At 45.4% G+C, this 27,424-nt stretch overlaps 1 protein-coding gene across 5 annotated transcripts in view; it reads left to right on the forward strand.

Moving 5' to 3' along the window:
* SRGAP2 (SLIT-ROBO Rho GTPase activating protein 2) overlaps positions 1 to 27,424 on the forward strand; it is a 245,426-nt gene that overhangs the window by 209,076 nt on the left and 8,926 nt on the right. For all 5 annotated transcript variants that reach the window (XM_058669101.1, XM_058669100.1, XM_058669102.1 and 2 more), the window contains exons 14-20: positions 3,707 to 3,767; positions 10,122 to 10,199; positions 11,048 to 11,182; positions 13,520 to 13,625; positions 21,058 to 21,282; positions 24,776 to 24,855; positions 27,237 to 27,417. In XM_058669101.1, the coding sequence (XP_058525084.1) occupies positions 3,707 to 3,767; positions 10,122 to 10,199; positions 11,048 to 11,182; positions 13,520 to 13,625; positions 21,058 to 21,282; positions 24,776 to 24,855; positions 27,237 to 27,417 (866 nt within the window). The remainder of the gene's footprint in view (positions 1 to 3,706; positions 3,768 to 10,121; positions 10,200 to 11,047; positions 11,183 to 13,519; positions 13,626 to 21,057; positions 21,283 to 24,775; positions 24,856 to 27,236; positions 27,418 to 27,424) is intronic.

A 27,424-nucleotide genomic window follows, 5' to 3' on the forward strand; every position in this document is an offset into this window, starting at 1 on the left:
CACACATCTAATCAGTTGTCAAAACTTGTATTTTCTCCACTGGTGAGAAAACAGACTCTTAACAAATGTAGAGGAGGCCAGTGCCTGACCAAAGTCTTAACCTTCTTACACATAAAAGTTATGCCAACCGCCGGTGCTTGGCATAGCAATTAAGGTTCCATTTGTGTGGCTGCATCCCAAGTTGGAGTGCTTGGGTTCAGGTTCCAGCTCCATTTCTGTCTCCATTTTCCTGTTTTACTGTCCCTCTGGAAACAGCAAGTGGTGGCTCAGTACTTGAGTTCCCACCACCCATATGGAAGACTAGATTGTGTTTCTGGCTCCCAGCTTTAGGCTGGCCCAACCCCTGCTGTTATGGACATTTGGGGAGGGAACCAGAAAATGGATATCTCTCTCTTATCTCTGCTTTTCAAATAAAAGATAAATAAATTCTTAAAATACGCTTTTTTTTAATGCTATTTTTTTAAAGATTTATTTTTTTTATTTATTTATTTTTTATTACAAAGTCAGATATACTGAGAGGAGGAGAGAGAGAGAGGAAGTGGAGCTGCCGGGATTAGAACCAGCGGCCATATGGGATCAAGGCGAGGACCTTAGCCACTAGGCCACGCTGCCAAGCCCAAATGCTATTTTTTTAAGTATGATATTTATTACCTGGCTGTCTTACTGATTGCTTTCTCTTGCAAATCCCTCGACCAGCACCTTACTGTCTTTCCTAGTTATGCCTGCCACCATCCTTCCTCCACTTTTGGTTTAAAGTTTCTTTAATTTGGTTGGATGGGAAACTACCTCTATTGTTCACCTAAACCTGAGATTATACTCATATAACCAAAAATATTGTGAATAGTACAATTATGCTGGCATCAGTTATAACACTGAGGGAGGGATGGAAAGAGAAAGAAAGGTAAGGGAAAGTTAGTAAATAAAAGCACACATAGCAACTGGCGAGGTCAGCACCTGGCCAAGACAGTGGTGGAGTGCCAGGCTTTGGGGCACCGTGGGAGTCACAGGCACATCGCTAGAGAATGAATTCTGTCCTGGATCAGAAACATTACACTAAAGCCTTTGTGACTTTGTCCCTTAGTTATTCCCATGAGACTCTATCTTAGCTGCACCAGAGCAGAAGGGTCTAAGGAAATACTCCTCTACAGGGAGACAAGCAGTCTGTGGCCACCCTTGTCTGCCATAGCTGACTTTTCTGGGCTATCTATGTTGTGCTGTTGATACTCACACACATGCAGGTGAATATCTTTGATGTCCTGCTTCATTCTTACCTTTAACAACCTTGAGTATTCCGTTTCTTTCACGTCAGCTTAGACTGTTGCACTCATGTGACTTGTTGGAGCCACTAACTGCCAAGTTTTCCAGCTTCCTTCTCTCTGGGCCTGTGGAGTCAACAAAGCTCCCAACCTGATTTCTTCATGAGGCCCAACTATCTCCATAACAGCTGCCCATCCTCATGGCTACAGATAGAAATTCAGAACCAGACAGAGGCACAGCAAACTTATGAGAGGGGCAGAAACCACAAGAACCCATCTTACTGGAGACCCCAGTCTCTGTGCTAGACATCTGAAGCCCTTTGTAACCAGGTTTCTGTCCCATTTGCCTGATTCTTTTTTCTCCACTGTTGTATTTTTTTTTCTTTTAAGATTTATTTATTATTTTTATTACAAAGTCAGATGTACAGAGAGAAGGAGAGACAGAGGGGAAGATCTTCTGTCCGATGATTCACTCCCCAAGTGAGCCACAACGGCCGGTGCTGTGCTGAGCCGAAGCCTGAAACCAGGAACCTCTTCCAGGTCTCCCGCGTGGGTGCAGGGTCCCAAAGCCTTGGGCCATCCTCGACTGCTTTCCCAGGCCACAAGCAGGGAGCTGGATGGGAAGTGGAGCTGCCATGATTAGAACCGGCGTCCACATGGGATCCTGGCACGTTCAAGGCAAGGATTCCAGCCACTAGGCCACGCCGCCGGGCCACCACTGTTGTATTCTTATGCATTTGGCTGCGTTATAAAACCCTTCTAGTCTTTACTGATAGTTGGTGAGCATCCCTGGCATTGTCTGCTGAGCTCCTAGGGTTCAGTATGTGTGGTGGTGATCTACAGTATTCTGTCTGAGAGGGAGACTGCCTGAATTTGAGTCCTGACCATGCCATTTACCAACTGTGTGATAATATGTAGTTGTTTGACCTAAATAAGCCTTCATTTCTTCATTCTTCAGATGAGTGCAATATCTACTCCCTGGGATTTTTCCCAGGACAATCCACCTAAAGGACCTAATACATGACCCAGTGCCTCTAATTCCTGTGTAAACAGTAGTCAACTTACATTCATGTGCCAATAGGGAATTGACTACCCACTATCAACTCCCTCCCAGCTTACAGATGGCAGATTGAGGCCAAAAGAAGTTAAATAACCTAAACAGGATTTTATAACAAAAGGGTAAAACATTGTTGTCTGGGAAAGCTACTTTGTTTAGTACTAAGTAATGGTCACTATTTCCAAGTGTTGGTTTTTCACCTTTTATGCCATCAAACCCTCTTGCAAAGCTCCCTTGGCTAATTTTGCTGCCTTTGACTGGTACTAATTGAACACCTGCTATGAGAGTATCAAGGCCAGCACTGGACACTCAGGAATTAAAATAGGATCTGCCCTTGTACAGCTTGAGTTGTGCTGGTGACAAAAGCAAACAGCTATGTATGCCCACTCAGTTAAGTCACAGGCAGGGTTGAGAAGGGCATGTCAGCAATAGGAAGAGTTTGTGCAAAGCTGCAAAGCGGAGGAGGACTTAGCCGAGGACAGAAGTGTCTCCTCAGGTTGTGGGTGTAGCAAAGACAAGGGGGAAAAAAGGATGGTGGAAGCGGAGGCAGACAGGATCCAGGCCATACGTGGCTCTGCAAAAAGTAAGGAGATGTCTTTGAAAGAGTTTCATTGATGAGATGTGCATCTTCAAAGGTCACTCACCACCCTCTGAAGGAAAAGAAAGAGAAACATGAGCTAGAGAATGGCAAGGATGGGAACTGAGCTACTGATGAATTGAGCTCAGTTGGTGGTGCCAGTGTTAGGAGCAGAGGGATTTGAGAGCTATTGAGAAGGCAAGTGTATTGATTAATTGGATGGCTGGGGGTGTGGGGAAGAGTTGGTTTGCCATTAAAGATGATCCACTGCATTTTGGACATGCTGGATTCAATGTATTCTGTGGAATTCCAAGTAGGTGCTTGTGTTTTTATGCCTTGGAGCTTATAGGATAGGACAGGTGTTCTTTGTGAACCAGCCATGAATGTGGCTCCTACAAGGTTTTTGGTTTTTTGTTGGTTTTTTTAAGACTTTTTTTTATTAGAAAGGCATATGCAGAGAGAAGGAGATACAGAGAGAAAGATCTCCTATCCACTGGTTCACCCCCTAAGTGGCCTCAACATCTGAAACTGAACTGATTCAAATCCAGGAGCCAGGACCTTCCTTCGGGTGTTGCACATGGGTGCAGGGGCCCAAAGCCTTGGGCCATCCTCTATTGCTTTCCCAGGCCACAAGCAGGGAGCTGGATGGGAAGTGGAGCAGCCAGGACATGAACTGGTACCCATATGGGATCCCAATGGATGCAAGGCCCTCGCCAATAGGCTGTTGTGCCAATCGTTGCACAGATTGTCCATTTTCTCTAACCCTGAGCTAGTGCTATCTGAAGATCCTAATGTTGTTTCTCTTTGGCATTTCAGGACTCAGGCCAAGCAATTCCTCTGGTAGTGGAAAGCTGTATCCGGTTTATCAGCAGGCACGGTAAGCAGGATTATCACTTCACCCATATTTGTACAACGATTGGGTAGCACTTCCAGGAATTCTTTATAGAATAAGAATAGAGACTGACTTCCCATCCTGACATTCTCAGAAAAGGAATACAGTCTTACTTGTTCACATGTTTGCTACCCCAGAATGGCCACACCTACAGAAAGACATGATGTGTTTTGACCCAGAATACCTCAGTCTTTACCACATGCCCTTTTCTAGTCCAAGAATGGGTTTTAAATTACAGCTGTGATGTGAGTGAGTACAGCTGGTATTACGTGGTGGTGGGGTTTTTCACCATTACTCATGGTCTTAGCATGAGAAGGTATCTCCCTTGGCATAGCCTGACCATTTTCTGTCATATTGGTGTTCTGTACCAGACTGATTTGGAAGAAGCCCTTTTGCTAATGCTGTGCTGACTCCTAGCAACACTCAGCTGTGCATTTTGTTCTGTTTTCTCGTTTGGCCTCACCAAATGCAAGGTCCTCAGGACTCTGATTGTATCTAACATCTGAGAGACTATAGGTGCTGGCTCCTTCTCAACCCAAGTCAGATCACGCTATCTGCTGCTTGGACAAAGCTCCATTCCTCACCTACTGGTGTGCTTGGCCAGAACTTAGGGATGGAGAACATTGCCAGAGAATTGATTTTCCAAATGTCAGAGTGTCTAGAAAGTACAGATATCTGAACTAGTGCCACAAAGATTTCTAATAACTGGGCATCAGAAACTGCTTTTAGATGCTATTCAGTCTGGACAGGAAGACACAAATGACCTTCTTGGAGCTAAGGAGATACACATGTGATCACTTGTCTGAATTCGAAGTCCGCCGTTCTCTCCCCCTCCCCTCACCATCCATTCTCCCTATAAACTGAAACTTCTCCTTTGTTCATTTTTAGAACAATCATAATTTCAACATGTTTACAACTTATCCCATTCTATTCAGCTATACTTTTTATGATCTTATCTATTATTTTGAGGTTAAAAACATTGTACTTCACTATTGAATAGTCAACAATATTTATCAAGCCCCTAATCAGTGCTGGGCACCAAATGTTGCCAAACAGAAAAACAAAAACAGGAGTGAAACACTATCCCTGCCTGTAAGTGATTTTATGATGCAGTTGAGAGAAAAACAAGTAAGCAAGTGGTATGTTAAATGCAAAGATATGAGCTGTGGTAATTCAGAAGAGCACTATAACACATTTCACATGCTGGCATTGATCGATGGCCAAGCCAGCTGAGTTCAGAGGAGGAATTACTTGTGCCTGAGTGACAAAAGGAAGAAGATCTGAACTCTTCATTCATCATTGCAATTCATTCGTTCAACGAATACATACTGATTGCTTATTATGTGTCAGTAAGGTGTCCCTTCCTTCATTAACTTTGCACTCCCTAAAGGACAGAAAAGCAGATGACCAGTTGGCCAGTCAATACATAGACAAATTCCTATAAAATGCAAGTATATTGGGTAGTGGTGAGTATTATGAAGAAAAGGGGAGCCAAGGTGAAGGCATGGAGAATAGACACCATTCTGGATGTGTACTGGGAGGCCTCCCCTAATAAGATGACAGTAGAACATGGTCATGGGGGAATGAGCCACATGGGTATGTATGGAGAAATATCTTGAGAGCTGCTTTGACCTTAGTCAGGAGATGAAGCCAGAAGCAAGATTCTTGTGGCCCATCAGCTAAAGTAGGTGTTTTGGATTTTAGTCTGAGTGGTATGGGATGCCACTACAGAATTTTGAACAAGGAGTCATCCCTTTAAAGAATTCCTGGGCTGCTGTATCAATATTACGATGAAGCAGGAAGCTGCTGTTATGGAAAGATGCAAAATTGCTTAGTCCAAGGTGTTAGATGTGATATAAGCTGAGAAGTAGATGTGTTCTGGCTATTGGGGCTTGATGCTCCTATCTCTGCTTCTGTGCAGTCACAGTTCCCAAGGAGACTGAAATGTGGCACATTGCTGTAGTGAGGCTGTTGGGACCAAACATGCATCTATACTGTGGAGAATGCAAACCCACACCACCCTTTAAAAAAATGTATTTATTTATTTGAGTGTCAGACAGAAGGAAAGAGGCACAGAAAGATCTTCCATCCACTGATTTTCTCCCCAGATAGCTGCAATGGCCAAGGCTGGGCCAGGCTGAAGCCAAGAACCAGGAGCTTCTTCCAGGTCTCCTACATGGGTAGTAGAGGACCACACAATTGGGCCATCTGCTACTGGCTTTTCCACGCCTGCAGCAGGAAAATGTATCAAAAATAGAGCAGCCGGGACACAAACTGGTGCCTCTGTGGGATGCCAGCATTGTAGGTAGCAACTTTACATGCTATGTCATAGTACTGGCACAAGTACCCTTTTAGAAGAAAATTTAGCAGTATCTAGCAAAGCTGTATACAATCTTATCTTCTAATTGAGAAATCTTTCTACGAATTTACCACAAAGGTATACTTCCAGCATATGCACAAGGTTGTGTTGTGTTCTGTTTGTTTTTAGGGGTGTGTGTGTGTGTTGCTTTTTTTGTAACCAAAAAAGTTTGGAAACAACCCAAATGTTCATCCATACAAGAGTGGTTGAAAAACCTGTGATACTTCCATTCAATGGAGTACTGTTCACAGTGACAAAAGGATGAGGATCACTCCCATGGACTAAAATAAACATTTCTCCAGGATATACTGTTAAGCGATAAAAGCAAAATTCTGAGCATATCTTTAGGATAAGGGACTAGCATGATAGCTCAACTGGCTAATCCTCCACCTGCTGGTGCCTGCATTTTATATGGGCACCGGTTCCAGTCCTGGCTGCTCCGCTTCCCATTCAGGTCCCTGCTTGTGACCTAGGAAAGCAGCAGAGGATGGCCCAAGCCCTTGGGATCCTGTGCCCACATGGGAGAACTTAAAGAAGCTTCTGACTCCTGACTTCAGATTGACTCATCTCTAGCTATTGTAGCCATTTGAGGAGTGAACCAGTGGATGGAGGAGGATCTTTCTGTCTCTGTTTCTTTCTGTAATTCTTTCTTTCCAATAAAAAATAAATAAATCTTTTTTTTAAAAAAATTGTAATATGCTATAAAAGAAGACGATATAAGGATATACATTACCTCCTATTTCTTCTAAGAGGAATGTAGCAAGAATGAGTCAGGAAGCTAATACTTATGTACAGGGGAGGATGAGAAGGAGACAAAAAAAGTGGAACATGAGGGAGGGATGACATTTCTAAAGTTTTATGTAGCTTTGATTTTTAGAACATATATTAGTGTTTTCCAAACTTGAAAGTTAATAAACAGATAAATAAAGTCAAGATGTGGATTAAACACAAAGGAAATAAAAAAGTAACAAATAAACCTAACTGCAATATAAAAGAATAAATGGGGAATAGGGCGGGGGTAGGGAAGCTTTTTTCTGCCAGGGCCAATTGAATGTTTATAACAACATTTGCAGGGCACTTGAAATGATCAACTTAAAAATTATTCTGCTATAGATTTACTGAATTTCCAGTTCTGCCTGTGGTCACTTTGACAGAGCCAGACCGGAGGATTCACAGGCCCCATATGGCTCCCTGGGCAGCATTCCTCACCCCTGCTGTAGGGAAATGAGAAGGAAAATAACCAACCTAAGAACCTCGGGAAGACAGTATTTTAAGCATATATTGGAAATCTAAAGATATGAGGAATTAAAAATAAATTCTGTAAAGATTATGTCATAGTAATTTTTAAATTGTTGTTTTTTGGAGAGACACAGAGGGAGCCTCCATTTGTTTGGTGATACAGGCTCTGAATGCCTGCAGCAGCTTGAGGGCCCAGGCTAGGAGCTAGGAGCTGGGAACTCAATTCAGATCTCCTGTATAAGTGGCAGGAACCCAGTTCCTTGAGTTCAGTGCCTCCCAGCTCTGTTAGCAGTAAGCTGGAATTGGGAACTAGATCTAGGAGCTGAATCCTGATATTCCCAGGTAAGATGCAGGCATTGTATCCTACATTAGTGATACCTGTGTCAGTATTGGTTTAAAAAAAAAAGCTTAGGACATAATAACTGCTCAAAAGACTGTATTTTCCAAATAGAGGTGCATAGGATTCATGAAATCCCACAAAAGCAAGTTACAACTTTGGGGGCACAGTTGATGGGGTAGGATTTATAACTTTGGTTGGTCTCAAAAGGGTCGATGGCCACCATACGCTGGGAATTTTCACATCCTTACTATCTTCATATCCCTACCCTCCCCTCTCCCCCTGGATGATCCTTTATAAACACTGGATCAGCATTTGGTTTGTTTCCAATATTTTTTCTGTTCCAAATAATGCCACTACAGAAGGAGAAGGAATGTGAGGATACTGAAACTGAATCATGAATCATGATCAGGGGGAAAAGCACACACCATTTTCTTAAGGAAGGCAAGAAAGGAATGTGTACGTGATGGGGTAGTTGTAGGAATAGCTAGAGGAGCTCTTAGCAACAGCTGGATCCAGTACAAAACGAAATTTTCTACTATTTCCAAATTTATATTACCCAAGTCTGGTGGCCTTTAGACTTTAATGTTAGTGTGTACTAATAAAAAGTTTAAAAAAGCATAGATTTGTCAGATTATACAATGATTTATCTATATCATCATAGAAAGCCAGATAGTTTTCCCATTTACTTTCTAGAAACTAACCAGTTATTAATGCTGTCACTCTCAGAATCATCAGAGTAGACACTCTAAAGATTGTTGAGCAAGAACACACAGTGCTCGTTGAAAGCCCCGGTTCTGAGGGGAAAGAAACCAGGCGGAAGAGCTCACCGGCCTGCTGCCTGATTTCCTGTGAACTCACCTCTAATCTCTTCTTGTCCATGGCCAAGGCTGCTTTTCCATCAAGGCCTAACCTACCAAAAGTTCTGAGATGCTCCTCCCCCAGGATGCTATGAGGTGACCACCAATTAGAACCCTCCAAAGAGCCTGTTCTCTAAGGTGACACTTCCTTATATGCATTTTTCACAAACGGCTGGGTATGTGGCTGTTTCCATCAGGGTCCATGCTGTTTAAACAGCATTCCCTTGGTGGCTAATACAATGTTAGTACACTGGTATAGGTGGGATTTTAATGTTGCTTATTACTCTGAGTGGAACACACAGCATCAGTTTTGCAGACTTTTTTTTTAAGATTTATTTTTTTTTCTATTGGAAAGTCAGATAAACAGAGCGAAAGAGAGACAGAGAGGAAGATCTTTCATCTGATGATTCACTCCCCAAGTGACCACAATGGGCAGAGCTGAGCTGATCCGAAGGCAGGAGTCAGGAGCTTCCGCTGGGTCTCCCACATGGGTGCAGGGTCCCAAAGCTCTGGGACATCCTTGACTGCTTTCCCAGGCCACAGGCAGGGAACTGAGTGGGAAGCGGAGCTGCCGGGATACGAAGCGGCACCCTCATAGGATCCTGGTGCTTGCAAGATGAGAGCTTTAGCTGCTAGGCTACCATGCCAGGCCCTTGCAAAAAAAATTTGTAGTTACATATGTGGTGCTTTTAGCCATGTCCTCACTCAGACTGCATCTCATGGAGAACTAAGCACACAACTGCAGCCACAGACGAAGGTTTAATTCCCAGTGCTGGTTCCTATCACCTGTGTAACTTCCAGCTGCTCATCACTTCTCAGCCCTCCCATCAGGGCTGGGATTGCTGCTAACCTCTGCTCAGCATAGCGTCCTCACTTCTTGTGAAAACTAAGTGATTTATTTACATGAAACCATTTGTTAGCTGCCGCCACTCTATAAGCATTATTTTTCCATGATTATTTCCAGTCTGACAAAATCCAAAAACAAAATTTTTGTGTATGTTATTGTAATGAGAGTCCCGTTTGTCTTGAGAATAAAGCTGCAGTCAGGAAGCAGCGCCTGCTTACAGTGCCCAGCAGTGCTGTGAGGTGATGACTTCTGTTTCCATGTCCTTCCTTTTCAGTTGCTCAAAGTGTTGACCCCGAGAACAGCTGAACCAGTAATTATAATCTCAGATGCCAGGAAACGTGCCATCACCCATTTCTTGTCTTGATCCTGGGTGATGAGAAAACACCAATGGGTGCTTCTCCACTTCTCCACTTGGTGGTAGGGGACAGAGAAGGCAAAGGTGGGGAAGAGCTTGCCTCCTCCGTAGGCTTTGGAGTCAGAAGTGGAACACTGCCACAGTCTTCCCCACCGTAAGACTCTGACACACTGCTCTCTTTAGATTAATGCCCCATGATCATTACTGTGACTTGTCCATGTCTTTCTCCTTTAGCCTGAAGAGCACACCGACTGGGGGAGGTAAACATTCAGCTGAACTTGGCAATGTGCTTATGGATTGGCTTTTTCTTCTCCTTGATCACTTTTTCCCATGTGTGTCTAGGATTACAGCATGAAGGAATTTTCCGGGTGTCAGGATCCCAGGTGGAAGTGAATGACATCAAAAATGCTTTTGAGAGAGGTAAGGAAACAGCCTTGAAGATGAGGCAAAGGTTTACCAGCCCCCTGGAGTATTGCTCTACCTCTGTTGCTTTGAGCGGTCCTCAGAGCTTAACAGACAAGCTGGGCTTGCTCTACAGCTGGGCGACTGGTATCCCGTGCCCTACCCCATCCTCATCCCCGCCTTGGATATACAAGGATGGCCAAGCACATTCCAGCTCCCTCCTTCCCTTTCAGCCCCACCCTTTCTGCTTCCCTCATTTGGGTGATCTGCCAAAATCCAAAAGTTAACTATGATATCTGGGTGGTTTACAGCTTCATCCGGAACTCTTGGTGGTAGTTAATATCAAAGCTAATGCGCCTGTTCATTGTAGCCCATTTATTATCTTGTGGGCTATTAAGGTAATGGGCAAGCTTTGGCAATTTCCGTCACTGTAATGGATATATATAGTTTCAATTTGAGGTTGGGCCTATCATTAAATCTAATTACATCTGATATGAAATTTTCCATGGGGAGGCCCGGCATGATTGTTCTGTTATAAGTAGGTGTCCTTTGTTGCAGCCCAGGAGGAGGGAGAGTCCGCCAGAAGAGCTGGCCTCCTTGGCCTCATTTTTCTCCCCCACAGGCTCAGTCCAGCCTGGTTTCATGGTCTTGTGAGAGAGGCAGTTGCTGTGTCCCAACTCCAACCCATGGGAGTGGAGGCCTGAGCAGTTTGATTTATGCATTCCCTGATGTAGTCTATTCATGGCCACAATGCTGGGCAGAAGGCTGATGGGCTGGCATGAGGTCATAAATAAGTCCAGGCCACCTCTGCATGCATGTTTTGCTTCTCACTCTCTTCCCCTTTGCGGGGTATTGTGTATTCCCAGGAGAAGATCCCCTGGCTGGTGACCAGAATGACCATGACATGGACTCCATCGCAGGTGTCCTGAAGCTTTACTTCCGGGGGCTGGAACACCCTCTCTTCCCTAAGGACATCTTCCATGACCTGACAGCCTGCGTCAGTGAGTTCCACCCTTGCCCACAGTGCCCTGGGCAGCAAGGGATGACCAGCTTCCAGGGATCTATGTTTTCTTACAAGCTCTGCTTCCCCGCTGCTACTTCTCCCCTCCATCCTCAACTCCTTCGTCCTCTGCGGGGAAACAGGAAGAATGACTTTTTTGTGGGTCCCTGGTTCTTTCCTTTCTTCCTTTCTTTCTCTATTTCCTTCTGTCTATCTCTCTTTTTTAATAGTTAATTATTAATTTATTTAAAAAGCAGATGGAGAATACAGACAGACAGACACAAAGGGATTTCCCATCTGCTGGTTCACTCCCCAATGCCCACAACAGCCAAGGTTGCGCCAGGCCAAAACTAGGAGCCGAGAACTCAATTCAGATTTCCCCACATGGTTGGCAGAGACCCAACTGCTTGAACCATCATGGCCTGCCTCCCAGTGCGTTCACACACAGCCAGAATCAGAAGTGGAAGAACCTGGACTTAAAACAGGCACTCCAAATGTCCATCTGGACATTTTCTTTCTGATTTACCTCAGTGTAAAACTCCTTTACATTTGCCTATAAAACCCAATCTCTTTCAGTCACTTGAAGTGTATTTGTTAGTGTTTGTGCTTTCTTGATACAAGAGGAAAAAGGAATAAGTATTGCAGATATTTCTTGCTTTTGCTTTAAACATGACATCAAGACATGTGTTTGGCCTAAAGTGAAACCTCCCACATCTCGTATTGGAATGCCTGGAGTTGGTACTCACCTCTGGCTCCTGACTCTAGCTTGCTGCTAATATGAACTCTGAGGCAGCTGTGATGGCTCAAGAAATTGGGTTCCTGCCACAGGTGTGGGAAACCTGGATTAAGGTCTGGGCCCCTGACTTTAGTCTCTGCCTAGTGCCAGCTATCACAGACATTTGGGAAATGAACAAACAGATAGGCTCTCACTCTGTCTGCATGTGTCTCGCTCAGTCTTTCTCTGTATCACTCTGTCTCTGCTTCTTTCTCTGTCCTAATGCCTCTCAAATATTTTTAAATCAAGAGAAAATGACACGGTTTACAAAATAGATGCAGATGTAATAGTGTGTGTTCTTGTAGGAATGAAATCCTTATGCTATTTTCCTAGAAAGAGAAAGATACTCTCTATTGTATCCATTTTAGGGGTTCTCTGCCTCTTTCCCTAAAATTTCAAGCTTGAAGTGCAGTTCCTAGACATTTAATTTAGCTTGTCAAACTGGAACATCCTCTCGTTTGTTTTCCCTGGAAACCAATCTGCATAGTTGGACTGATAGCAACTCATCCTAGAAGCATACCCCATCTGAACGATGGCTCCACAGGTTGGAGGGGAGCCATGCCATCATGCCATCCTGTCCTTGAACACCTGATTCTTTCTCAGTTATTCTGAGAAACACCCAGAGCATTCAGGAAGCTTGCTGTCGGATTTATGTTCTTCTCGTTGTAGCAGTCTAGTAGAAATGAGTTATATGAGTAATTAAGTGTGAGAGGACTTCAGAAAGTTCATGGAAAATTAAATGAAAAGACATTTATTTTGATACCGAAAAAATTGAATTCCACACATAGTTTTTTTCATAGTACACATGTCCATAAACTTTTTGGAAACCCCTCGTATATGCAGCTCAAAGACAGTTTAAAATCCCTTGACTGCCCAGGGAGAGATATGCTGCTAATCTGGTGCTTTCCATTTTGTTTTCATGTAAGAATGTCCATAGAAAATTACAATATTGGTATCACACACTGTGGAAATGGGAGGCTGCCCATGAGGGATCCCAAAGGCTTAGGGCCTCACCTGTAACAAACCTTTTCACACAGCACAGGACTCAGGAAGTTTCTTTGGTTTTCCTGGATATCCCTGCAATCCCAGGGTGTACCTCATCCTGCCAACTGGTTGCATTCTACTCATCCTTGCTGCAGATAAGGGAGGGACAAGCTAAAACAGAGTTGCCCAGAGAATGAGGTGACACCTGCATGGAGCGGGGAGGATAAGACCTGCACGATCTCTCTGTCTTCAGGTCCTGGGCCTCCAAGGCTGGATGCTGAGCAGTCTGAACAGATTCGTGGCCAGCATCTTCTCTGTTATTGTTTGAAGTGGTAGATACTGTGGGGAATGTGGCCAGTTTCATCTGTGCCTAGGGAGTCTGGATCAGTCAGTGTCTGGAGCCCAGCAGGTGCTTCTCCAAGCAGCCCACTCAAAGGAGCAACAGGGTTAAAATTTGTATCCCTGCATAGCGGTACTGTGTATTGTCTCCACCTAGCGCATTCCGTGTCGTGCTAGCTGACCATGGCTCCCTGAGTTCTCTATCACTGCGGAGACTAACACCTGATCATATTCTTTCAGCTATGGAAAACCTGCAGGAGAGAGCGCTGCACATCCGGAAAGTCCTCCTGGTCTTACCCAAAACCACTCTGATCATCATGAGATACCTCTTTGCCTTCCTCAATCAGTGAGTAACCTTCCCAGCAGACAACAGCCTCAGGCCGGGGCTTGGGCTGCAGACTAGGCGTTTCCACACAGGTCTATGCCTGTTCTTCTGGCCTCACACATACTTACTGAGACCCATTATGTGCTGGCCACGGGGCTGGGCTGGAAGAGGATATTGCTTCAAAGGGAACAAAATCCTTGATACCATTTGGCTCATGTTCCTGGAGACAAACAGCAATAGATGTACTGGTAGATTGAGTAAAGAGAGGGACAGATGGAAAGATCCGAAGATGGAGGGAGGGAGAGCACTTTGCAAGGCATAGTCATCTGAGGCCTCTCTGAGAAGCAGCAGCCTCAGGGAATGAAAAAAGGAGCCACGGGGACTCTCAGAACCCAAGAGTCACAGTAAGAATGGGTTTGTATTTGAGAAATGATGAGAAGATTTTTAAGGAGAAAATGACTATGATCTGAACAATGTGTATTTTTTAAGACCTACTAACTGTTTTGTGGACCATGGTGAGTGGTGAAGAGAAGCACCCATGGTCTAATGAGAGGTGTTGGTGGTCTGAGGGTGGTGAGGATGGCTGAGGTTGGGATATTTTGAGCAAAATATTGATGGAATGTTGATAGATTGGGTGTAGAGTGTGGGACAAAAAGATAAATGCTAACTTTTGGGCATGAGCAACAGGAAAGTTTGATGCCATTTATGGATTATAGAGGACAAGGTGTCTAAATGGACGCAGCTATTTGAAGCACCTGGAGTGGAGCTACCAGGGTAGAAGCCACACACGTATTGACATTTAACAGATGACCTACGGAATGAATGTGACCAGTAAGAAAAGCCTTAGGACCACAGGGGCCCAGCCTTGGGTAGGGCACTTCTTATCCAAGCAGTGTGTCCTTGTCCAGGATAAGCACTGGTGTTCCCATGAGACAGTAAAGGCCACTTCCCTCTTAGTCATCTTTGTATTCACTTTGCTGTCACTCAGCTTCTCCCTCAACACTCTAGACCGAAAGTGATAATAAGAAGTGGTCAGCCAAGAGCCAGACATGACCACAGGTGTGTTTCCTTCCAGTCCACTGTGTCATAAAAACATTGAAGCAATACTGAAATATTTTTACAGATCTAGATTTCTAGCTTTTTTTCCTTTTTTTGAAAGATTATTAGATCTGAAAATTACTAGTCTGCCATTATTTTTTTGTAAGTAGAGTTGCAGGCAGAAATGGAGAGACGGAGACAGAAATCTTCCATCTACTGGTTCATTCTGCAGCAGCCTAAATACTAGCACTGGGCTAGGCCAAAGCAAGGAACTAGAAGCTTTTTCCAGATATCTCACGTAGATACAGGGACCCAAACACTTAGGCCATCATCTGCTGCTTTTTCCAGGCCATTAGCAGGGAGCCAGATCAGAAATGAAACAGCCAGGACACAAACTGGGGCCTTTATGGGATGTCATTGTTACAGGTGGCAACTTTACTTGCTATCCTACCTCTAGATAGCCATTCTTGGGTGAAAGCAATTCCCTGTGGAGAAAGGGCTGCTGCCAAAATGGCGAAGCTACTTTTCAATTCCCTGACCCTCCCCATGATTCCCCACCCCTAAGTCCAAATTCGCTGAGTATCACTCTTGCTTCATGGCTTTCATAAAGTGGGAAAATGTTTCTCTGGATCCATGAATCTATCAAAAGATGAAAACAAAAGATATGTCAGGGAACCAGCATATTCTAGTTTCTTTATGTTTTAGCATATTCATGTTTCTTTATGAAAAAAAAGAGGGGCCAACATTGTGGTGTAGGAAGTGAGGCAGCCACCTGCGATATTGGCATCCCATATAGGCACCAATTCGAGTCTCTGGTGCTCCACTTCTGATCCAGCTACTTGCTAATGTACCTGAAAAGGCCATGGAAGATGGCTCAAGTGCTCAGGCCTGTGTACCCTTGTGAGAGACCTGGAGGAGGAAGCTCCTGGCTCCTGGCTTACATCTGACCCAGCCCTAGCCGTTACTGCCTTTTGGAAAGTGAACCAGCAAATAGAAGATATGTGTCTCTCCCTTTCTGTAGCTGTGATTTTCAAATAAATTAAGGGAAGGATGGGCCCGGCGGCGTGGCCTAGCTGCTAAAGTCCTCGCCTTGAAAGCCCCGGGATCCCATATGGGCGCCGGTTCTAATCCCGGCAGCTCCACTTCTCATCCAGCTCCCTGCTTGTGGCCTGGGAAAGCAGTTGAGGATGGCCCAAAGCTTTGGGACCCTGCACCCGCGTGGGAGACCCGGAAGAGGTTCCTGGTTCCCAGCTTCGGATTGGCGCGCATCGGCCCGTTGCAGCTCACTTGGGGAGTGAAACATCGGATGGAAGATCTTCCTCTCTGTCTCTCCTCCTCTCTGTATATCCGGCTTTCCAATAACAATAAAATCTTTAAAAAAAAAAAAATTAAGGGAAGGAGAAATCTTCCTATATGGGTGGTCTCTGCTTAAAATGAATACAGCTTTAGAGGCTAATTCACAAGCCCTAGCTTGCTTACAAATTCATGGTCAGCCTGACCCTATCAGCATGTGTGCTAGTGGCCTTATCTTAGAGCTTGCTGAAGCACCCACTGTTGCTCATCCTGCAGAGCTGTCAGGGTCCTGGTTCCACTGTGTCTGTTTCACTTGGCTAGGCCCTGACTCAGCACCACAACTGCCTTTGGGTTACAAACCCCTAATGAGTCACAACAGGGCATTCACACACTCAGTCTGGAAATTGCTAATGACTGTCAAGTTAGTCATTGTCTCCCCCTCGTTGATCAGCACCTGCCTTTAAGTTTAACCTAGTCTGCCTTTCCAAAGCAAGGAGCATGGAAGTTATGGGTTAATAGGGGGTGGGGCCAAGGAGAGCCTGAGTGACTGTGTGGGGTGACTACTAAAAAGAGGGGGGTCTTGTAGCAAGGAGGAAGTATCATGCAGAGCTAGTGATCATGGCCACTGTTAAGGAAAATGGGAATGATGTTTTACTGGGGTTTTCCCCAATTGAAAAAAATGGATTTGTTCATCAGAAAGTGTTATATAGAAAATGTAAAGCATCAAAAAAATCAGTTTCCTAAAATAATTAATAGGACAAAAGACACAGGTGGTAAAAACCATCTCTGTGGGAAGATGGCAGGTGTAGCAGTGGTTGGACCATCACACCTGAGACTCCACTTGGGTCCTACCTTCAGGAACTTTCTCTGTAACGTGTGTGTATTTTATTCCTGACTATGGCTTTTTCTTGAATTACACATAGCCTCAAAGTTCAAGGAACTGCAAAAAAGAAAACCTGAAATCTCATTCTTTCACTGGGTTGGGAATCCAGGAGTACTGAGCAGGAGGCCTGTGGCACAGGGTGTCATGCAGTTGCAGTGAAAGCACTAAAGGCCAGGTTGTGGTCATCTGAAGACTCAACTTGGGAAACATCCAAGCCTACACAATGCAGTCACTCCATATGGTGGGATGTGTATTTGACTGTATATGTATTTGAAAGGTACAGACAAAAATAAATCTTTTACCTGCTAGTTCACTTATAAGGCACTCTCCGGCTGGGGCTGGACCAGACCAACTGGGAACCCAGAACTCAATCCAAATCTCACATGTGGGTAGTGGAGACCCAACTACTTGAACCATCACTACTGCCTCCCAAGATGCACATTAGCAGGAAGCTAGAGTTGGAAGCAGAGCTGGGACTCAAATCCAAACAGGATTTGAGCATCTCAAGCAACATCTTAACCACTGTGCCAAATGCCTGCTTCATTACAGTGGAGTATGAACTGACACTCCACAGGGATGAACCTTGAAATCATTATGCTGAGTGCTAGAGCCCAAACATAAAAGGCTGCATATTAATGAAATGCCCAGATTAGGCAAATCCGTAGAGAGAAAGTAAATTCATGGTAGCCAGGGGTTGACAGGAGGAATACAAGACTTTAGAAGGTGACAAAATGTTCTGGAGTAGAATGGACATGGTAGCATAACAAGTTAAAACACTGTTTTGAGTGCCCACATCCCATGTTTGAGTTTCTGGATTCAAGTTCCGTCTCTGCTTCCAATCCAGCATTCTTGCTCATGTACACCCTGGGAGCAGCAGATAATGTCTTGAATATTTGGGTTTCTGCTATTCACACGGAAATGGGATGGAGTTCCCAGCTCCTGGCTTTGGATTGGCTGTTGTGGGCATCTGGAGAGTGAAATAGTAGATGAAAAATTTCTCTCACACTGCCTCTCAAGTAGATTAAAATAAACAAATAATTTTAAAAATTAAACACCTAACACATAATATCTTTTTTAAAAAACTTTTTTTAATACAAAGTCAGATACACAGAGAGGAAGAGAGACAGAGAGGAAGATCTTCCATCCGATGATTCACTCCCCAAGTGAGCCGCAACGGCTGGTGCTGCGCCGATCCGAAGCCGGGAACCAGGAACCTTTTCCAGGTCTCCCACATGGGGGCAGGGTCCCAAGGCTTTGGGCCATCCTCAACTGCTTTGGATGGGAAGTGGAGCTGCCGGGATTAGAACCGGCGCCCAAATGGGGTACCGGCGCGTTCAAGGCGAGGACTTTAGGTGCTAGGCCACGGCGCCGGGCCCTCTCTGTCCCTCTTCCTCTCTGTATATCTGACTTTGTATTAAAAAAAAAAAAAACATAGTATCTTACACACAATCTATTGATTGTTGCCAGGTCAAATCCCTTGAGCCCTAGGAAGTTTAAGACTTTTAAGTGAAGTGCCATGTGTGTCAAACAGTTGACCCAAAGCTTAGTGCTATCTCTGAGGAGTTCAGGGTTAAGTTTTGGGATCTAGAGCCCTCAGCTCATTAGATAAAGCTTGAGGAGAAGGAGCAAGTTGATTCTCATACGTTGGTGACTGCCAGAAGTTGGCGGCCCTGCCTCACACTCCCTGACAGAACAAGCTTCTAGATTAAGGAGCAGTCAGGATATTATCCCTCCAGGAAATATTAATTTGATGCCATTATGTGCCAGGCACAGCACTAAATGTTATGAATACATCATCTCACTTAGTCTTCTGGCAGCTGCATGAAAGAGCTGCAAACCTTTCCCCCTCCCCCATCTTAAAATGAAGAAACCAGGAGCTGGGACTCAGAACCAACTCTAGTTTAAGAATATCTTGTTTTCTCACTTAATTTAATAAATGATATATAAATATGTATTACCAAAAAGTTAAGAAATAAAGTTTTTTAAAATATATGAGAAAAAAATTTTGCCACACCAGTCTGGATGGTGACCTCCCTGTGTTCCTAACCACAAGGCCAAGTCCTTTTCAGATGCAGAATGGAGGTGAGTTCAGGGAGTTCTATCACGTTACAAACTGGAGCCACAGAAATGTAGCAGAATTCTAAGTGGGGATGACAGAGATATAAGTCACCACCACCCAAACAAAAATTAATAAAAAGATTTTAAAGGAGGAAGCTATATGGTCAGTGCTCTCTATTTTAGCTATTGCTTTAGAAATAAGAATATAGTCACTGAGATCTTATACTGGGTACAGCCTTCAGAGGCTTCAAAGATTATTATCCTCAGAACACTTTTCATAAAATTGTGTGAATTTATTATATACACATATATGAATTTTTCTGGAGAGAGAATTCTTAGAATTTTCCAAATTTTGAATGTCTCTGTGTCCCCCAAATAGTCAAGCACCACTGACTCCACCCCAAAACTTAGATGTTCCCTTGTCAATTGGAAGAGAAACTCGGGTCTTAGTGTTTTGATTAGAAATAAGGAAACGGACCTCACTTCATGAGACCACCATCTGTGTAGATGTGGCCTCCTCAAGCTTCTGCTCATTATGGTCACCAGTGACTCAGACAGTGCTAGCCTTAATAGGTACCCCTGCATAACTCATCTTACACCCGGGCTTGATGTGGGACAGTCATGACTAAAGTGACTTACCAGAAACTTTTGGTTTCCTTTCATATTACCAAAACATTGTCAGGTTACACTAAAGAAACAGGACCTTCCTCCTCTGTGATGTTGCAAAGTGGCCATCCTGAAACTGACTTCTGCTTTAGCTTTGTGGCATCTCACACCTCCACTGTCCCTGCAGAAGTTACCAGGAAAATAACTTTTTAGTGTCTTCTACTTAAGAGGTAGACTTCGAAACCTTCCTCAGTCTTTTTTAAATGTTTTTGCCTTTTAACTCTGGATCCAAATGCTTGTTAAGCAGTTTAGCCACGGAGATTTACAATGTGTGCCATCACTGGCCTGTCCTGCATTTAATTCTTAAGTCCTGGAGAGCAGTGATTCCACAGTCTTTTGTGTGATAGTTGTACCATGTCCCTTGTCTTGCAGTGATTGCTGGAGGGGAACCGGGTGTGTACTTGAGTCTCCACGGGAGAAGGCAAGAGAGAAACCAGCTTTGTATCATCAGTCTGGATGTGAGGTGCACTAGAACTAAGCTGTGCCTGGTTCTCAAGGACAGCCACCGTGTGAGAGACAGCCGAGTCCCAGGCCTCAAGTCCAACATCAGACAGCTTTGGTGTCCTCACGGGATCTGTTAAAAGACTGCTGCTGATGCCCATAAAGGAGGCCAGACTCCTCAGCAGAGCTTGCAGCTCTGCAGACGTTGGGAGATTTATACAAAGCCAGCCCAACCCTCAGTGCCTGAACAGGCAACCGGTGGGGCCTCTTGGGGCACAGTGGCTCATTGAAGGCCTTAGGTCCTTGGCCAAGGTTGGAGGTGTGGCTGGAACAGCTGCTGGCTGCGAAGGGGGAGTTCCTAGAATAAATAAATACCCAATAATGAAGTCAGCCTACATCCAGAGGAAGCCCAGGCCGAAGCCAAACAGCTTGCTGACCTTTTCCTGAGTAAATCCTGAGTGTAGTAATAGAGGAGAAGATTATGAACATGAAAAAACAATTGCATTAGCTGTTCCAGAAAAAAAAAAAAATTCACTGGCTGGATGGAATGCAAAGCTGACCAGTTGACTTTTTTTTTAATACATCTAGAAAATGGAGTGGAATAACCCTAATACTTTGACTGTTTTGCTGTACAAGAAGGTACACAATGCACTCTGTCTGTGTTCTGACCCTACCAATGCCAGGGCAAGCTGAGGGCTCCTGTCAGCTCAGCGGGTTGGGAGTCAGAGCAGCTATGCAGAGTGGCATGTCCTCAAGGCAGGGGGCTCTGGGGATCAAGTCCAGATGGGGTGAGGATCGAGTGGGAAGGAAGACTTGAACAAGAAGCTGGATGGAGAAATAGAGCTTGAGCTGCAGGCAGGTCCCTCCACCTTGATCTCACTTGGCTCTTGAGTGACCGCCTTGGTAGTCGTTTTCTCTTTCCCAGCTGATTTTCTCAGCGCTTCTGATGTCCAGAAAGGCAGGTGGCAATTTGTGGCCCTTCTGCCTTTGCCCTTGGCAGTGCCTCCTGTGATCGTGTTTTCAGGGCATTCATGCGAGAACTTTCCAGCTTGCCCCCTTTCCCTTCTCCTGCAGTTTATCACAGTTCAGTGAAGAGAACATGATGGACCCCTACAACCTCGCCATATGCTTCGGCCCCTCGCTGATGTCAGTGCCGGAGGGCCATGACCAGGTGTCCTGCCAAGCCCACGTGAATGAGCTGATCAAAACCATCATCATCCAGCATGAGAACATCTTCCCAAACCCCAGGGAGCTGGAGGGCCCTGTCTACAGCAGAGGAGGAAGCCTGGAAGATTACTGGTAGGAGGGCTCGGGCCTGGGAGTGGGGAGGTGTTACCAATACACATGGCCACAGGGGCCAGATGGTCCGGCAAACACCAAAGGGAAACACTTAGGTCCCATAGCTTCCCACTCCTGGGCTCATGGCTGGTCAGGGTCTAGGGCTGGCTTGGACAATCGTTCCTCTTACCCCCTCATCCTCCCACCCTTGCTACAGATAAAGACCTATTCATGCGCCTCCTTTCCTCCCGTGTTCTAAGTGGAGAGAGGCCATCCTGAATGGTAACAAGAACAGCAGCAGTAACATGAACACCCCCCACCCTCCGGGAGGAAGCCTATAAAGCTATAGATAGAACTGCTGTTCACGAGGCAGCAGCACTTCCACTCTGTGCTGTGCTGTGAGAAAAACCATCCCAGGGAATTCCATTCTCACTGGGAAGAGTTTAGATGTGTGGCAAAATTTGCTGGCTGAGTTTGGAAGGTGACACTTTAGATTGAATTCAGCAGTTTGTCAAGAGAAAGAATGGTAAGCTCCATGCTCAGCAGGTTGGTATCATCCACCTCCTGTCTGGAAGCAGACTTAAATTCTGTAGGGGCTAGGTTTCTCATGACAGGCCTGGGACTGAGATTTAAAAGGAATCAATCCGTAATTGTTTCCCAGCATTGGAATCACATATCCATCATGCATTTGAAGTTGCCAAGACCCAGAGATCCCAGTGACAGTTTTTCAGGCCACCCCCCCATGATGGTGGTTCAACCCTGCTCTCTTGTCTCTTAGTGCCGAACACTGTCCATGACCGCAGAGTGCCCACCACAATACCACTTAACAGTGTCATTTTCCCACTAAACACAAGGTCAAGAGCCTCTCTTCTTTAATCCCCAGCATCCTTACGTCCCTTTCACCACTCCTCCTCTCTTTCCCTAAACAATGTTTCTGCCTGAGCTAACAGCACAAACCAACCCAAATCAGATTCCATCTGAATTCAACATCTGGAACCAATTCGGCCAGCCCCATTACTATCGACTGAGGTAGGGGAAGCCAGAGGAAGCTGTTGGCTTAATGAGAAGCCGGCTGGTCCCCACTTTTCCCTAACACCCACAGAAGAATCTCCTGGCCGGGAAATGACAAATGTCGTTTGTGCCTCTGGGCATCATCATACCAGTGACACTCCTGGGATTGCTTCTGTGCTGAGCTGTGGATCCCAGGATGTGGGTCCAAGCTGCAGGAACCTAAGCTGGCCAGTTGGAGAGAAAGCTTTTGCCCCCGAAAGACAGTTTGTGGTAACCAGAGAGGTTGGTACATTCAGGTGTCAGCCTGCTAGCTGGTGCGCTCCAGGGAGCTGTGTTATATATATGCGTGGGGACGCTAGTTTCTCTGTTGTAAGATTTCTGTGATGTTCCCTGTTCTGGTTCTGCCTCCCTCCTAAAGTCAGGCAGGATGCCTGTCCTCACTTGTCAAAACTTGAACAATTGCAGGCTCTGGACCAGTGCTCAAGCAAGTACCAAGCCCCCAGCAGCCCCAGGGGCCCAGACCTTTCCCCAGTGTTCTCCCCAGCCATCTCTAGGTGCTGTGCATCTGACAGTTATTAGCAGCCTGGGACAAACCACAAGCTTAGTCGGAGCACATTACTACCACAACGCAGTGGGAGGCCCTTGACCTCAGGCCTCAAGTCCCTAAGAAGCAGGAGTCAGTGACCTTGGCTTGAGAGGGACTTTTCCAGCAACTAGATTGACATCCACTTGAAAGCTCCTGGCTTCTGTCCTCCCCTCACTGAGTAGAGGGAGATATGCTGGTGAAGTGATCAAGATGAGGGAGGAGGCAAGGCCTGGAGCACTGGAGGATTGCTGGGGAGGCAGCAGAGGGGAGGAGAGGCCACCCCATTTCAGCACTCCCTGACCAGCGCTGCAGCCGGATGCCTATGTTTAGGTCTACCTGCAAGAGGGCTCCATCTGGCACCTCCAGGAGTGGCAGGCTTTGGGGCTGTTGCTGGAGAATGGAGGTGGGACGAAAGAAGCATAGAACCTTAGGGCTAGAAGAGATCTTAAAAAGCTTCATTTTGCCCTGACCACAGAGTGGTGGTTTTCAACGTGTGGTCCCCCCACAGACCAACAGTATCTGTGTCACATGGGGCTGCTTAGGAATACAGCTCCTCCAGCTCCACCCAGATCCAGTGACTCAGATACTCTGGGACTGAGGCAATCTGTTTTTTAGCAAGCACTCTGGGGCTCCCTGCAGTTTCAGAACTGTGGTTTTAGTGGATGGCTGCCATAGATGAACCTGAAGCCCTGAGAAGGAGTTTGCTTTTGTCCTATGCATCCCTGAGACTCTTGAAATTTTCCAGAATGTCACCAAACTCATCACAGAGATTTTGGGCTCGGAAGATTGAGGGATTATGCCGACGTTATTGGACGAAGTGGAATCCCTAAGAGTATTTTCCCAGAAATTCCTTTGGAACTGACTTGGTCCACACAGGGCCAGGCCTGAACTGGTCACCAGCCAGTGTTGGAGGTGGATCGTCCTAAGACAGTAAGAACCATTTAATGAGGAAGGAGAGGCCCAAAGGTACTGTGCAGCCAGACTCTGAGGCTGCTTCTATAGAAGCACCTGGAAAGCCTCACTTGTCACTACCTGTTGCTGTAGGAAGGCATTTCATTTAAAAATGAGCAGTTTCCTCTATACCTTTTCCAAAGGATTTCTATCGACATTGAAATCCAAGAGATTAGAAATAGAAATGGCTTTTCCTAGTAACACTGCCCCTCCCTGCAATCATTCTCCATTCCACCCTAGATGATTTCAGGCTCCATGAGTTTTTGTAAGAACTTGACCTGACTTCCATGCCCTGCCTTCTTGCAATGTCTAGTCCGCAGCAGATTCTGCTTCCCTTGCTCTCATTCTCTACCCACTCTGGTGTGACTCACTCCTCCACTTTCTCACCAGCACACAGACTAAACCACAAAACGAGTTAGAGACCTCAAGCAGAAGGTGGCAGAAGGAGGAAAGGAAGTAGCACTTACGAAGCCTCTGCTCTGTGCCAGACTCTTCAGTAAATTGTTTCCTTGGGAATCCTCATCCAGATCTAGAAAAGTATATAGATAATTCTGCCTTTCCAGCTGAGGTAGTTGAAGCTCAAGGGGTTTTAAGTAACTCACCCACTGCCAAGCACCGGAGGTGGGTTTCAGATCCAGTTGCATCTGACACTAACACCAATGTCTCCCGTCCCCGATGCTCCCTCCTTAAGAATGAGGAACAATTCCAAAATGTACTGCTTGTCTTCAAAAGGCCTTCCCTTTGTCTTGAGATATTCAAAGGCCCAAATAGTCTCAAGTAGTCTCTGTAGCAGATGCTACACTGGAAAGAGCGCCTGAAGACGTATTTCAGTCTTTACGTGCAGGGTACCAAGAGTGTAAGGTTGATTGGTGTCCTTACTTCGAGCAGCCTAAAGAGGTATAGAAGGGGGAGGCAAAATCTGTGAGCCAATACTAATGTCCCTATCACTTGTTGATTTTGTTGCAGTGACAGCCCTCATGGAGAGACTACCTCTGCTGAAGATTCCACCCAGGATGTGACCACAGAGCATCACACAAGCGATGACGGTAGGAGGCTCTGCTTCCTGGTGAAGAACTAGATCTTTGAAAGTCCCTCCACTTTTTGCACCACCTGCCAGCTCCTTTATCCCATGCCTGTCCCTTATCCCAGCTGAGGGCTTCTGCCAGGTAGCTAGAGACCAAAGCAAAGGAAAATTCATTTGGAAAACAGTGAGCCTGAGAAATTAGAAGCTGTGTGCCAAGAACCCAACAAAAGCAAGTCAGAGGGGAGTGGTAATGGCGAGGCAAAAACCCCTGCCATTTGCGCCTGCTGACTGGAAAAGTTGACCCTTTCCAAAGCACAGACCAGCAAGTTCTGAGCAGCCTGACCGTTGTGCATCAAGGAGTGGAATGCTCAGCTGTCATGCTCGGGCCCCTCTGCAGTGCCCATGATTGATGAGGGCTGTCTGGCCAGCACATTTCTCCTGCTTCCTACAACTCCACACCTCCATTTCTGGATCATTTAGGCTTCTGGAAGCTCAGCAGCTGACAAGGAGCCTCAGAGTTTTCTGGGCACACGAATGAAATAGCACAGTCTGTAGAGCTTCTCTGTTGCCTGCCTTGCTGTGAATTCTGCAATTGTGCACAGGCTCTCAAAGGAGAAAAGAAAATTAGAATTACTTACTTTGATCCTGATGTCAAAGGGATCAGAATGACCATTTACCTGCCGCATTATTAGGGGGAAAAATAAACCAAGGGGATGAGTATTGAGATAGAACCTGCCCTGTGCTTGCCCTGTTAGAGGTTTTATAGGATATCTCTCAATCCCTAGTAAAATAGATTTGGTGGTTATTTCATAGCTGAGAAAACGGAGGTCAGAGAGGTCATACCCAAGGCCTCAGATAGCTGCGACTGGAATCTTTAGACAAGCCTGCTCTGGTCTGCTGTGCGTCCTGGAATAAGCCCCTGGGTCCCTGGCCATTCATGAGCAAACTCGCCAATCAGGGCTGTCCAGGCAAGGTGTTGTTTGCTCTCTACTTTCCAGAATATTTGACTTTCATCTCAGGTTCCAAGTTTCTAGGAGCCTTTTTCTTTCCCCCCATTCTAACAGCAGCCTGGTCCAGATAAATAAAATGAGACAATGACTGAGACACAGAACATTGCTATGTTCTGGGCATTGTCTTAAGAACTTTCACTCCTAGTGAATTTATTGATTCCTCATAACAACTTTGTGAAAAAGATATTTTTATTTATTTTTTTAATTGTTGAATTTGAGAGACAGAGAGCTGTCATCTCCTGATTCACTCCTGCAGTGTCTTCAGCAACTAGGAAGCTGAAGTCAAGCCAGGAGCCAGGAACTCAATCCAAGTCTCCCACATGAGTTTTAGAAACCCAATTACAAGGCGCAGCGCAGTAGCCTAGTGGTTAAAGTCCTCACCTTGCATGCACCGGGATCCCATAAGGGTGCTGGTTCTAATCCCAACTGCTCTGCTTCCCATCCAGCTCCCTGCTTGTGGCCTGGGAAAGCAATCAAGGATAGCCCAAAGCCTTGGGACCTTGAACCTGTGTGGGAAACCCAAAAGAGGTTCCAGTCTACTGGCTTCGGATTGGCTCAGCTTCAGTCGTTATGGCCACTTGGGGAGTGAATCAGCAGACAGAAGATCTTCCTCTCTGTCTCTCCTCCTCTCTGTATATCTAACTTTCCAATAAAAATAAATTAAAATCTTACCAAGAAAATTACTTGAACCATCACCATTGTCCACTAGTGTCTGCCTTAGCAGGAAGTTGAGTCAGGAACCAGAGATGGGGTTCAAACTTAGATCTGCTGACCTGGAATGCAGGTATCTTAATAGCTAGCCTAAATGCCCAGCCCTAAAAGGCACTAATATCCCCAATGGGAAGATGGAAACTCACCCAAAAGCAAAATACATTACATTTGTAAGCCCTTTTAATTTTTTAAAATTACTTTTAATTTTTAAAAATTACTTTCTTGTGCATTTTTTCATATATTGCTCACAAAATATGCCCATATTTTGCTCCCTGGAAAATTGATTGGGAAATTTATTTTATCTTTATAGAAACTAAAAATGCCTTCTCTTTGAGAAAACAGAAAACAATAATTTATGTAAAATATAGTATGGTAACTTTTTTCATCAGAAGAACAAGTGATGCTTAATAATGCAATATAGCAAGCTTAATGATAAGAGCTGTGAAAACACCAGAGAAATTAATGTACAAGCAGATGATGGAGGGTAGGGGGCTGTATTTGTTATATATTAGGTTAAGCCACTGCCTGTGACACCATCCCATATGGGCTCTGGTTTGAGTCCTGGCCACTCCACTTCTGATCCAGCTCCATCTTCCCACCAGGGCAGGTTCAGCTTTTTCACCCAGTTTTCTGAGTTCATAAGGCCCCACAATGTGTGTTTCCTTCTGTTCCATACCCTCAGAGTGTGAGCCCATTGAGGCCATTGCCAAGTTTGACTACGTGGGCCGGACAGCACGAGAACTGTCCTTCAAGAAGGGAGCGTCCCTGCTGCTTTACCAGCGGGCATCCGACGACTGGTGGGAAGGCCGCCACAATGGCATCGATGGACTCATCCCCCATCAGTACATCGTGGTCCAAGACACGTACGTT

This window comes from Ochotona princeps, chromosome 10 (genome assembly GCF_030435755.1).
Source record: "Ochotona princeps isolate mOchPri1 chromosome 10, mOchPri1.hap1, whole genome shotgun sequence".
NCBI lineage: Eukaryota > Metazoa > Chordata > Mammalia > Lagomorpha > Ochotonidae > Ochotona > Ochotona princeps.